This window comes from Scaptodrosophila lebanonensis, unplaced genomic scaffold (assembly GCF_003285725.1).
Source record: "Scaptodrosophila lebanonensis strain 11010-0011.00,11010-0021.00 unplaced genomic scaffold, SlebRS2 tig00000089-arrow-pilon, whole genome shotgun sequence".
NCBI lineage: Eukaryota > Metazoa > Arthropoda > Insecta > Diptera > Drosophilidae > Scaptodrosophila > Scaptodrosophila lebanonensis.
Genome location: NW_022060565.1, coordinates 1173373 through 1186481, shown reverse-complemented (window position 1 = coordinate 1186481; position 13109 = coordinate 1173373). Strand labels below are relative to the sequence as shown.

The 13109-nt window shown below is 38.0% G+C and overlaps 1 protein-coding gene across 2 annotated transcripts; it reads left to right on the top strand.

Moving 5' to 3' along the window:
• The first annotated feature begins 421 nt into the window (after positions 1–421).
• Positions 422–7839, top strand: LOC115627031 (innexin inx2). Of its 2 annotated transcripts, XR_003995640.1 has the most exons (3): positions 422–2437; positions 6682–6755; positions 6831–7839. XR_003995640.1 is itself a non-coding variant. In XM_030522561.1 (2 exons), exon 1 carries the CDS (start codon positions 1310–1312, stop codon positions 2411–2413), a length of 1104 nt encoding a protein of 367 aa, XP_030378421.1. In that variant the 5' UTR covers positions 422–1309; the 3' UTR covers positions 2414–2437; positions 6682–7839. The 2 variants fall into 2 exon arrangements, 1 of the variants encoding a protein (XP_030378421.1); XM_030522561.1 differs by having other exon boundaries at positions 6682–7839.
• Positions 7840–13109: the final 5270 nt, after the last annotated feature.

The window sequence follows — 13109 nt, the reverse complement described above, 5'->3', positions numbered from 1 at the left end:
AGGTTTGGAGTCGAATCGAATCGAGCCGAGTCGAGTCGGAGCAGAGCTGTTGCCGTCGAAACAGAGAAGCAAAAGGCTGAGTGTAAATCGTTCGTGTCTGTGTGACTGCGCATGTGTGTGTGTGTACGTGCGCACTCAAACAAGATCCACCCCACAGAATGTTTAGATGTTACCTGCCTTGTCAGTCAACCAAGCTCACAAATACATGCACAAAATAAAATGTATATGCATGTGTGCTCACAGACACAGGCGCAGAATGAGCGCTGAGCGTTTCATGGACTGTCGAACGGTGTCGTCGCGATACCGAAAACGACTCAACCACCACGACTCTCCGGCCTTGCCTTAGCATTTCAGACTTTGTTTGATAGCCCAAACTTTTGTCTCAGTTCCATACGAACAGTTTGAATTTTCTACCCGAAGAGTGCGCTTAGTGCCCGCTGCTGTGACGGCGTTTATTCTTGTCTGTAGTGTGTGCACCGTGGGCAAAAATACTGTTACTGATACTGATACAGATACAGCGGCCGTCGCTTGAGTTTGAGTTTCATGTCGGTTAATACTCAGAGCGCGACATAGACATAGAGAAGGAGACGACGACGACGACGACGTAGACGACGACGACGACGCATCGTCAACGCCGTGGCCCGAAACTAAAACCGAACCGATCCGATCCGATCAGATCCGATCGAGCTCACTAGGGGGAACAGCACCGCTCCATCAGAGCCCCCAAAAACAGCAACGGCAACGGCAACGACTACAGTCGCGAGTGAATTCGCTTTGGTGCGCTCCGGCTGCTGCAACGGCAGCAACAGCAACAGCAACAGCAACAACAACAACAACAACAACATCGACCACCACTGACATCTGTTTGGTGTGGAGAATTTTCGTTTGCATTGGCCGCTAATTTAGTATTTTGTTTAGTTTTGTTTTTTTTTTTTGTTTTGTTTTTACTGTAACTTTGGTTGTGTGTTTGGCGACTACGCTGGCTCTCTTGATGTGCATTCGTGTATCAGAAACTGAAGAGTTATGTTGGACAAGTGATAGCGGTCGAATCGTGTGACAGGAACGTGCGCGGCAACACAACATAACACAACACAAATACCAATACCAACAACAACACCAACAACAGTAAACTACAACAACAACAACAGCAGCAACAAGAAAAACAAAAGCAATTAACAATCGCATGATTCTATAGAAGAAATCCTCATCGAGTTCCGGAATTTCAACAATCATCTGTAACACCCACCGTTGACGAAGTCCCAGATCTTAAAATCAACGCCACAATCAAAACTGCCGAGACTGCCGCAAAATGTTTGATGTGTTCGGCTCCGTGAAGGGGCTGCTGAAGATCGATCAGGTCTGCATTGACAACAATGTATTTCGCATGCACTATAAGGCGACGGTGATCATACTGATCGCCTTCTCGCTGCTGGTCACCTCGCGTCAATATATTGGTGATCCGATCGATTGCATTGTCGATGAGATACCATTGGGCGTAATGGACACCTATTGCTGGATTTACTCCACATTCACTGTGCCGGAACGTCTAACCGGTATTACTGGACGCGACGTTGTCCAGCCCGGCGTGGGATCTCATGTGGATGGCGAAGACGAGGTCAAATACCATAAATACTATCAGTGGGTGTGCTTCGTGCTCTTCTTCCAGGCCATATTGTTCTATGTGCCACGATATCTGTGGAAATCATGGGAGGGCGGTCGCCTCAAGATGCTCGTTATGGATCTCAATAGCCCCATTGTCAACGAGGAGTCGAAAAACGATCGCAAGAAAATTCTCGTCGAGTATTTCATGGGTAATCTGAACCGCCACAATTTCTATGCGTTCCGTTTCTTTGTCTGCGAAGCGCTCAACTTTATCAATGTGATTGGACAAATCTATTTTGTGGATTTCTTTTTGGATGGCGAGTTCACCACCTACGGTCGGGATGTGCTCAAGTTCACCGAAATGGAGCCAGAAGAACGCATTGATCCCATGGCGCGTGTCTTCCCTAAGGTCACCAAATGCACATTCCACAAATACGGTCCATCGGGCACCGTGCAGAAGTTTGATGGCCTCTGCGTGCTGCCGCTAAACATTGTGAACGAGAAGATTTATGTGTTCCTGTGGTTCTGGTTCATCATTCTCAGCATATTATCAGGTATCTCCCTGGTCTATCGTATCGCTGTCGTCGTGGGACCTAAGCTTCGTCACCTTCTTCTGCGTGCCCGCTCACGTCTTGCCGAGAGCGATGAGGTGGAAAATGTGGCAAACAAGTGTAACATTGGCGACTGGTTCCTGCTGTACCAGCTCGGCAAAAACATCGACCCGCTGATCTACAAGGAGGTTATAGGCGATCTGTCCCGTGAAATGGGCGGCGATGTACAGAGCCAGCACAAGCAACCCTTTGAAGCCTAAAGTGGGGAACCGGGAAGCGAGGCCGTAAGTTCTGCAGCGAGCAAGGAATTTTACTTTTGATCTATAGCATAAATATGGGCGGCGATGGCGCACGGGGAGGGGGCAATTGATCTTAGCCAACGAGTTGTAGAATTTCCCAATATCAACGCACATACAAACAAACAAACAAGCATACAGACACAGATACGCACACACACACACACACACCCCACACACATACACGCACTTCCACTACCACATATGTACATACCATGTGTACATCCATTTTGATGATGATGCTGCCGATGATGATGTTGATGATGATGATCATGAAGAATCGTTGATGATCGTTGCGCTGATGTTGGAATGGCATGAAAAAGACATTAGCTCATAAAACTACTTAGCATTTAGCTCTAATTAAATTTACGCATGTAAACAATTTTTTTTCGTAATTTTATTTGATAAACATAAAATTTATGTGCTTTAGTTTCGATGTTAGTTACGCCAATTTAATTATTTTTTTGATTAACGAACGAACTACGAGCAAACTGAACTACGATAAAAACGCATTAAAATTAAAAAATTAAAGAAATTATAAAAAACAAACACACACATACTCACACACTGCAATTCTTTCAAATATTCAAATATTACTTTTGAGCGAAAGCAAGAAAAGAAAAATGGTTGTTACTTTTGAGTGCAAGCTCCTGCACCACCCACAGCGATGCTGAGTGGGAGAGTAAGAGAGAGCCAGAGGAAGAGCAAAAGCAAAAGCAAGAGCAAGAGCAAGAGCTGTTCGTGCCCTGCTGGAATTACGCAAAGCCATACGTACGCACTCGCAAACGTTCACGCACACGCACATGCGCACGCTCTCACACAACAACACAACACACGCAGTCGCTGCAAACTTTGGAAGCGACGTTCATGTCGAGAGCGCTCATTTAAGCGTAACGCCAGTAAGCAGTCAAGTAGCTTCCAGCATGCACAGCCGGTTTTGTGGCACACACACACAGACACACATTTATACACTTACATGTTTGTACGCACAAGCGAGACAACTATAGGACAGGCAGTCCGGGGCGCAGGCGCATTGTGTCTTCTGCCCTATGCTGCCCGCTACAGTGCTTACTGCCAGTTAGCGAATAGAAGGAAACGAAACAGAGGAAACAGTGCAGGGAAGCTTGCAGCTTGCAGCAATCTAAAAACTGGTTTAACGACAAAACCAACACCAATACCTACACGAACACCAGCAGTCAAACCCAAACTCAAGTTCAGGGCACAAATTGAAATAAAAGCCAATGCGTCGAAACCTGAGCAATGCCAGCTAAGCTGTGACTCTTCTTCTACATCTTTTCACACAAACATTTTTCGTTACCTTCTGCGGCTCTGTGCGAGGCGAGGCGAGGCGAGGCAAGGAACCTTATCAAAATGCTTTCTCTTGTCTATGATAAAATATGGTAATTATCAAACATAATGACTGCAACTACAATTGCCCGCCATAAATGCTAAATGATAAGAAAGAAAACATACACACACACACGCACACACACTACCATGGACAGACAGACAGACATAGGCACATTTTCGTAGTTGGTTTTTAATCTTGTGCCCCGCACACGCAATAGTAGTTTGTCAATTGTCTTCATTTATTTTTTAGTCAGTTGTGTTTATCGTGTGCTGTTGTTCTTTTTTGTTTCAAGATATATGAATGTATGTAGTACAATACTTGAATGTGCCAGTTTGTACAACATTATCTTATCATATAAGTTAGACAGGCAGGTGGGAAGGTAGGCAGGTAGGCAGCGAATGGCGTCTACGACACATACTCTTGCTTTTAACTATGCCGATATTCATATTTTAGAATATGGTCTGATTCAAGGCAGATTTGAAGAAGTATTGTAAAATAGTTCCAACTACATAGATGGCTATAATCAAGAGCTTGAAAGCTATGCACAGCGCCGGCCGGAACTCTTTACTACACATAGTGATTAACGATGCCAGCGACATTTTTTTTTTTAAACTATTGAGTGCAATGATAAAACATTCTTCAGATTCTCAAAGGAAACGACTAGAGCACCCTTTTGTGGAATTTTCAATTAAGAAGCTTAAAATGATCTTGAACATATGTACGTGCGTAAGTATACATACTTATACATATGTATGTATGTACAAGTATATGAATGTATATTTATATGTTTACGTACGATATATAGTATCTCAAAGTTGTGTTTGGGCGCTGATACTCGAGATAATGTCGAGAATGTGATGTGCGTCAATAAAGTCGCCTGCTGTGAGCCATTTTGTCATTGAGCATTGGGCGGTATTGTAAGCGATAAAGTGTTGTAATTAGCACACACACACACACACATACTTATATATACATACATACACATGTTAATACATGCGTACATACTTGTTCATACTCAAGAGGGCAGCCTTTTAAGTTTCTACAAAAATTATCAAAATATTTTACTTCAGTTCGTGCTACTACATTTTTTCTTAGACTTAGGTGTTGATAGTTTGTAGAAGAGAAAAAAGGAGAAAATAACAAATAAAATCCTAAAAGTATTCGCACAATAAAATTCTAGGCCAATGCAAACAAAATAAATATGTCAGGTAAATAGCAGATCTTGAATTGATTCGATTCCTATTTAAATCTATTTAAAACTCTTCGGACTGCCCACGTTTATGCGAACAGCCTCAACTGATCGCGATCGGCGGCGACGATGACACGGTCACATTTTGTTACAGCTAGTTAATTAATGAAACAGACAATTTGCTTGTATTTTTGTGGAGCTGCTCAGCCACAGCCTCATGAAGCTCGGCAACATCATCATCACCAGCAACATCGGGCACATGATAATCAAGCCCCATGACTGCCAATTTGAGGTATCAATGAAAGGTCTGGTACATGAATGAACCAGCTCTTAAGCCAGGGGGCATCGGGGACTGCTGATCAAGTTAGACACGCGAATAACGAAAACGAAAACAAACTATAGAGTGAACTGTCCTATTGTCTGTATACGTATTATCTTATGTGTTGTAGTTATTGTTTTTAAAGCGCTTATATACACATACATATGTAATAAGTAGGTAGCACGCACAATATTGGCGCGCTTAGCTCGTCCCACAACAACTATACATCCATATACGAGAATAGGCGGCTTTCATTGTGCGATATCGTACATGCTCTTTTAATTGCATTAATTACATTCAATTAGCAAAAACGAAGAATTTAAGAATTGGACGTAAGAAACAAATACAGCTATAGAAACTATATAATTGTCTTGAAAGTGGCACAACAATAACAATGGCTTACAGTTTAAGTGCGAAATTATTGCGTATACGACGTGTTAACTATTTGCACAACTGAGCGTATGAAGAACTTTTCAACAGCTCAGCTGTTTTCTATTTCAGCTCAAAAACAAAAACATTGTATCCCAATGACTAATTGACCAATTGATTTCAGACCAAATGTGCATAAGTTGCAAGGCATTTAATTAAAATTGAGTTTCGCTTCTAATTCTTTCATACATACCCATGAGCAATACAGGAATGCATTCGGAAAAAAAAAATCACACTCATTGTGCTAAAATCAAATGATCATTGGACTCAACATGAGCCCAAAGAAGGCATCCTTCATGGAGTGCGAATTAATAAATTAAGCAACTTTGTGAACTTTCCAAAAACAAAATTAATTTAATTCATTCAACAAAAATGTGCTTCATGGATTTGAACAGAAACAAATCTGTCCAAAAATAATATAGAATCAGTTTTGTGAATGTTATTATAAATGTGTTGGAAAAAAAGTTAGAAAAAAATTCATTTTCTTCGGATAAGCTTAAAACAAATATTGGGAAAATTCTAAATGATGTAAACCAATGTTTCAGAGTTTGAGAAATTTTCATTGTTGCTTAAGACATTCTCGTAAAATAGCGTATGCTCATCTTTTATTTACACAATCGTTGTAAATGCTCTTAAGGAGCTCAGCAGCTTTATACAAATTGACTTAATTGTACGCAAATTTTTTTCAACTAAGAACATAAAATGTTGAGGGAAATAAAACTTAAACCCGATCGACAGTCTCGAATAACCCCCTTATACACGATATCACTCATAAAGAGATGAAAACAAATAAAAAAAATGTTAGCATCTGAAACGCTTAACGCTTCAATATTTCGCTCGCCCCCGCCATCGTTTAATTGCCAAATGTTGCACGCCCCTTATGATTAATTAAAGGCATTCCATACTTAAGAAAATATTTTTGTTTCTTTTTCATTTCATTGCAGTTGTACGTAGTGTACTTGGGCGTACTCGAAGCAAAAAGACGATCTACACACAATACATATCAGCATAATTTATTGTGAGCATTTTGTTATTGAATTGATAATTGATTTGTGCCACGTGAAGAGAAACCCAATTTTGTCCGATATTCTAGAACTGGCTGCAGTCCGAACCTACGACAATCACTTGATCCGTGCATAGTTTGGCAAGGTGTTCAAATACGATAATAGATACAACACAGCGTGTACGTACGTATGTAGTTGTATATATGGCGCCCATGTCAGAGTGTGCATGTTTCATTATTATTTTAATTTGATTTTTTTTTGTTTGTTTTGAATACACAATAATATCGATTTACGATTTTTAATGAATATACTAAACTACTTATTTTACCACCTTATACAAGTATGTACTACATTCATATGCCACATGCGATTAATATTTATGCTAAGAGTTGTGATCATTGATTAAGAATTTTATGAATTACGAATTAAAGACATGCAAGAAAGCAAAAAACAAAAGAAAATATATACAATAACATACAAATACAAAATATAGTAAACGATTGCTTTTAGTACCAGAGCGCTAATTGCGAAATGCCAACGTATTATTAAAAAAAAAAGACAACAAAACAAAAAGACAAAACAACAAAAAAGGATTATGAAATATTTAATTTTAATAAATGAAAAAAATATTACTTTTATTTAGCAATTTTCGCCGCAATTTTTTTGTCGTATTTTCTGTAGCATTTATTTAGATTGTAGCCATTTAAGTATAGCGCAATTTTTTTTTGTTCAAATCAAATCATAAATACTATTTATAAATTGTATACAATTAACGAAACTATATACATACATGCATAAATACATACATTCCATACATATATATTTTTATAGAAATTTATGCAATTATAAAACTTTTAAAATATTTTTGTAAAATGTAAAATATTTTCTAAAGCAATGCATATTTTAGCTGTAAAAATGAAAGACTCAAAAGCAATATTTAAAATGAAAGACAAAAACTAAAAGGAGCATAAAATAAATGTGCATATGCAGCAATTTTTCGCTGCTACTACATTGCAATTTCATATAAAAATATACAACAACAAAAATATATACACATATATATATATATATATTTTTAAATACGAGCCATTATATTTAAAAGGCAAGCTACTAGTTTCTAATACGAAAAAAGGAAATCAAAACAATCAGATTTTAATTCCATTAATTTTACAATTGATTCATTTTTTTTTTTGTATTGTTCTTGAAGCCGTACATTTGAATAAAGAGAAAGAACAACAATTTAATTTCATCAACAAAATGAATGGTTTATTTCTATCTACTAGTATGTACATGTGCGTGTCTGCTGTGCTTCTATCTAACATCCATCAACAGAGATCCATATCACATGGCTTTCACATCCAAATAGACGTCGCCAGCAATGTTTAGAACTGAGCGCATGCGTCTGTGTTTGGTAAGTAAATAGCTAAGTGCCGGGGGCATGGGGGTGGGGGGTGTTGCATAGTCAGGTAAACATTTCGGTGGCCAAACAAAGGATGGTTCGTGTTACTGCAGTTGATCGCGCCAACTTACAAGAACTTTCAACAAATCTCAACAAGAACACACACACACACACGAGTTAAAGTACACATGAACATTTTTTGGACTATCAGTTTGTTGATCCAGGTCTCGACCTGGAGCAATGAACTGCTCGACAAACAACACGAACGCAAGATTAAAAGAGGCGTTGCTTGGTTCGATAAAGCGCACACCTTCAACTGCTTAACTCGCAACTCACGACACGTTCGTTTTATGTTCATCATTGATTTCGTTCTCATTGGCATAATTAATTGCCATATTTAGGTGGCACGCAGCCAAGCGTGCAACTGCAACTGGGAATTGTTTGAAACGTGTCGCTCATCAAAACAAATTACCTTTTCCTAAATCTATAAATAAAGTATACGTGTGCATGTATGTGCCATTCTCCATGTGCGGCATTCATAACATTGCAACGAAATCGGCATCAAAATCGTTCGGTCCGGTGGATGCTGCTGACTCATCTAACTCGATGCGGAAATTCCTTGGCCGTCTTTGTTACTACGCCACTTTCGATGACGTAGAGGCGGCGTGTTCGTCAATCATTAACGCTGAAATAAAGTATAACCAGTGGATGAGTCAGGCATAACGGCCAGGTTTGTCCTCTGCTGTTGAATGGAGCGGTAAGACAAAAAGCCTCTGCGCTAAAAACAACCGAAATGTTTTTGAAACCTATTTTGTTCGAAGCAGTACGTTTTCAATGCTTTAGAAAAGTCTGAAAAACTACTAAGCTTTCAATATTTTATAAAGTGTTTTAAAAATCTATAAGAATATAACAATTTTATTTTCTTTCGATTTGATAGTCTGGCTAGAGCCTCATTCTGGCCACGACTTGAATTGCTAATGCAACAGAATAAATGGACTGCAACAATTACCATAAGCTTTTCTCCAATTATAAGTGAAAAACATACATGTAAGGAGATTTTCAAAGTAAACAGGACTTTTTAAAAGTAAGAAAATATATATTTGATATTTTGAAAAAATACGTTTATTTAATTTAAAATAATCCAATCCAATTGAACCATCAAGAAGCATTTCAGACGAATGTTTTATTGAATAGGGCCTTAAAATGGCCTCGATGTCCTTATATTGCTTTCCTTTTACGGGCAAATGCAATTTTACAAAGCTTAGTAGTAACATGGAGCCGAATCAGTATATTTTTGGAATGGTTCACTTTTTTTCTTGTCAAAAATCAGTCACAAGTGTCAACGTAAGAAACATCATGAATCGTTTGGCCAGCTGGATCAAATGTCCAATAAAAAATTCCCCTTGAACCGTGGGAACAAATCAACAAATCAAACGATTTACTTTTCGATTTTGGCTCAGCTGGCTGCTTCCATTCAGCCTTTTGACGCTTAGATCATCACATCACTAGTTACTTACGTCTTTTTTGGGTCCGAAATGATGTCTTTGAAATCTTAAATTCGGAGCGAATTTTCATAATATTTCTACAGATAGCATAAACACTTTGTGTGCGTTAAGACGGCTTCTATTCATTCCATTAACACGACATTTTTAAGAGATGTCAATAAAAATAAAAAATAACAAACGCAGTCAGTCATCAATAGGTGGCGCCACTAGAAAAATTTATTTTAAATAGTCCTCTTAACTTTGGGATAAATCTTGAACACTCGTATACCAATTATTAATTATATTTATGTGTAGTTTTGGAATTTGTTCGAAAATACTGTGCTGGAATCACAGCTATAAACAATTCCCGAAGCACCCTTAAAGTTATTCGGCAACACAACTGTAGTATGAGCATTATTATATATGTATATATATATATATATATATATATATATGTGTATGTGCACACAAATGAGATAAGCTTTGGTGGCGTATAAAGTAACATCCAAGGGTGTAGCTCCAGCTACGGGCAATCAAATTACAGTTATTGCACTTGGCGCACTTATGCCAGCTGTCGGCGCTCCTGGTTCATTTTATTTACTAATAATCGTTATAAGTACCCTAGAGCGATAGAGTGGTGGATTATATGAGGCTGGTCCAAGCACTTACTCCAACAATATTTATACATACATATATTCGATGTTATATCCCATATGAACACTGAGAGCTTTTGCCCCAAAGCCGTCGAGATTGTTTCTGGACCGACTATGTACGATCGTGCTGACTTAATCCGAACTCTAAATTCATGATCAGTATTCAAGCGCAGACTTTGCTAGAGAAGTGAACAGCAGCTTAGTTTAATTTTTAGACCAAATGAAAAGGATTTGTTAGTTTCTGTAAAATATAAAATATGTACTATTTTACCTTTTAGCTCCAAAATAATTTCAAAACATCACTAGGCTCTATGCTTTTATCTAAATTTGTTGTCCTTTAGTTTTTTAAATAAGCAAGAATACCGATATTTGGATCGCAAAGGTATGCTTTTCTAAGTTGTTAACTTTTTAACGGATTGATTTACACAAATCTTAAAAAAAAGAAAAAAGAATATAATATATAATTTTTTTTGTTTAGTGCAGAGTATTCCATAGTCAGGTCCACTATTCCTTAATAAAATCACACTTTTTTGCTTCTTCAGCTAATAATAAAGATAACTTTTTTATTTAGGATTGTTTGTAAGCAAAGTGTGCCAATATTGCATTTCAAGATTGTAAACAGCTCGTCTTTCGAGTTGTCTGCAGTCTTCGGGTCTTTGGGTAGCGAGCAGGAGCGACGGCTTATTTTTTATTACCCATTGAGGGTACTTATATTTCAATTTCTTGGATTATCAGTTATAGTACATATCTTTCCCCTATTCACGTAAATGAGCTCATATTTCAAATCAAATTATTGTACCATGAGCACTAATTGTGTATGGGCTGTAGATATTATTTGCAGTCCAGACAATACATACATATGTTGGTACTATATACAAGGAAAGCGTGGCGATTCTAAAAATAATCAAACACATTGAGAGATATAGTACAAGAGCTGAGCTGGCCACACACACATACGTGTGTACATTTGTGTGCCTTACGGAGTGAAGAAATTAGCATAGAAAATTGAATTAAACGCTGCAATTGCACAAGTGCGACCTCAATAAATAAATAAATAAGTAAATATTACAGCATATAGAAAGCGAAACGCTACTGGGTATGAGTTGGGAAACTCTAACGCCCTGTTTACACTGTGTGAAATAATTGCGTGCACCTCTTTGGGTTTGGTCCCATTTCATTCAGACATGCAAGGAAATAGCTTAGTCGGTAAAACATATTGAAATGAATGTCTTATCGAACTATTACATTCACAATATAAGTATGTGGTATATTTTCATTCTATATTCTAAAATTTCTTTTGCTGAAATAATACTTTTAAGCTTCCTCTTGGGAAGATTGCTTTGCCGGAAGATATGCTTTGTGAAAAAAATTACTTGCTTTTTTAAAACTCAAATGGAAAGATTTTGTTTATTATTTGGAAATAATAAACTTATCAGAGACTTGTTTAATATTGCCTGTAGAAATCTTCTTGACAGATTCTAAATTCTAATATTGCAGTAAGAGTCGTTCTTCCCTTTCGTATAGAATCAATTTTTTTATGAACGTCTCTTACACGTGCTAAGCCGTTTGGTATGTAGGTAATGGTTTTCCAAATGGGAAGATCAGCTCTGTAGAAAGACTTTCTTAGTGAAAGTACATTTCTCATGAAAGCACTTGGAAAGACTTCTTGAGGACTTTCTCCATGAGAGGGTTCCGATGATGTGAAATCTTTTATTGTGTAGATGGGTCTTAAGTATTTGTTCAACAAGGTCCCAGACAAAGTGAAATTGCAAGTGTCTGTCGAACAGACACATTTATAAATACTAGTATTGTCATTAATTTATTTGGCATCAGAGTGCAAAATGCAATGAACGCCTAAGAAGTCGAGCCATCGGAGCTACGCCCTCCGCTCCAGCTCCGTTCCCTGCCAACACTTTGTTAATTGCATGAACAAATATTAATTGGAATGGAATTTCATTTCAACAAATTGGCAGTGCAATGCGAATGTAAACGTGTGTTTGAAGCTTGTGGAATTGAATAAAAAAAGAGACGCCGGCTACGGATATATAGGCGATAGCTAAATACCCTAAAATAAATATCTAATAACGGACAATTATTGTTAAAGCCGGTTCTTAACAATGATTATTCCAGTTAGAGGTGTGAAGAGTATCTAAATAGGTACACATTTGGAATTTTTTTTTTCAACTCAATTCTCTGTCTTATACAGATTTCTGGGGCTCTGTGTAAAGAACTGTATATTTCCTAACACTTGGATCTTAGTAGAATTATTTTTCGAGAATACAAACTAAGGTTCCAGTAAATTGAACGAAAAACAATAGTTTAATTAAGATTTCTGGAAATGACCCTAATTTTCAACGACTTCGGAATCGAAATCCCCCCTTAGTGTAAAATAATGGAAACTATTGCAGTAAGGACACACTCGTAGGTTTATGTGGATATGGATAGCTTTCTTCCATGCATTAGCAACCTGCATTATAAGTGCATAACGACCTTTAGTGAAGCGCTCAGTGAAGCAGAGTCCGACCTGTACTTGGACCTTGAAACTGATGCCGCTTTTAAGGTTAGATCGCGCTAAATGAGTGCCGACAAATGGCAAAGTGCACACGACAAACAAACAATAAAGATATTGTATCTGGATATGTGAGTGCGAGAATGTGAATTCGTATGCATGCATGCATATTGTAATTCTAAATTAATTTAAACAAATCCACATAAGCGCTAAGCACTAAACGCATTGCATAAAAAATACGTGTAGAAGTGGCCCGCCCGGTCACAAAAGGCGACCTCTGGGCGGCTTACGTAATTGTTGCGCGACCACATCCACATCGGGGG

What these genes read in the sequence shown, in the direction of transcription:
- LOC115627031 (XM_030522561.1), top strand. Translation starts at nt 1,310, where the DNA reads ATGTTTGATGTGTTCGGCTCCGTGAAGGGGCTGCTGAAGATCGATCAG.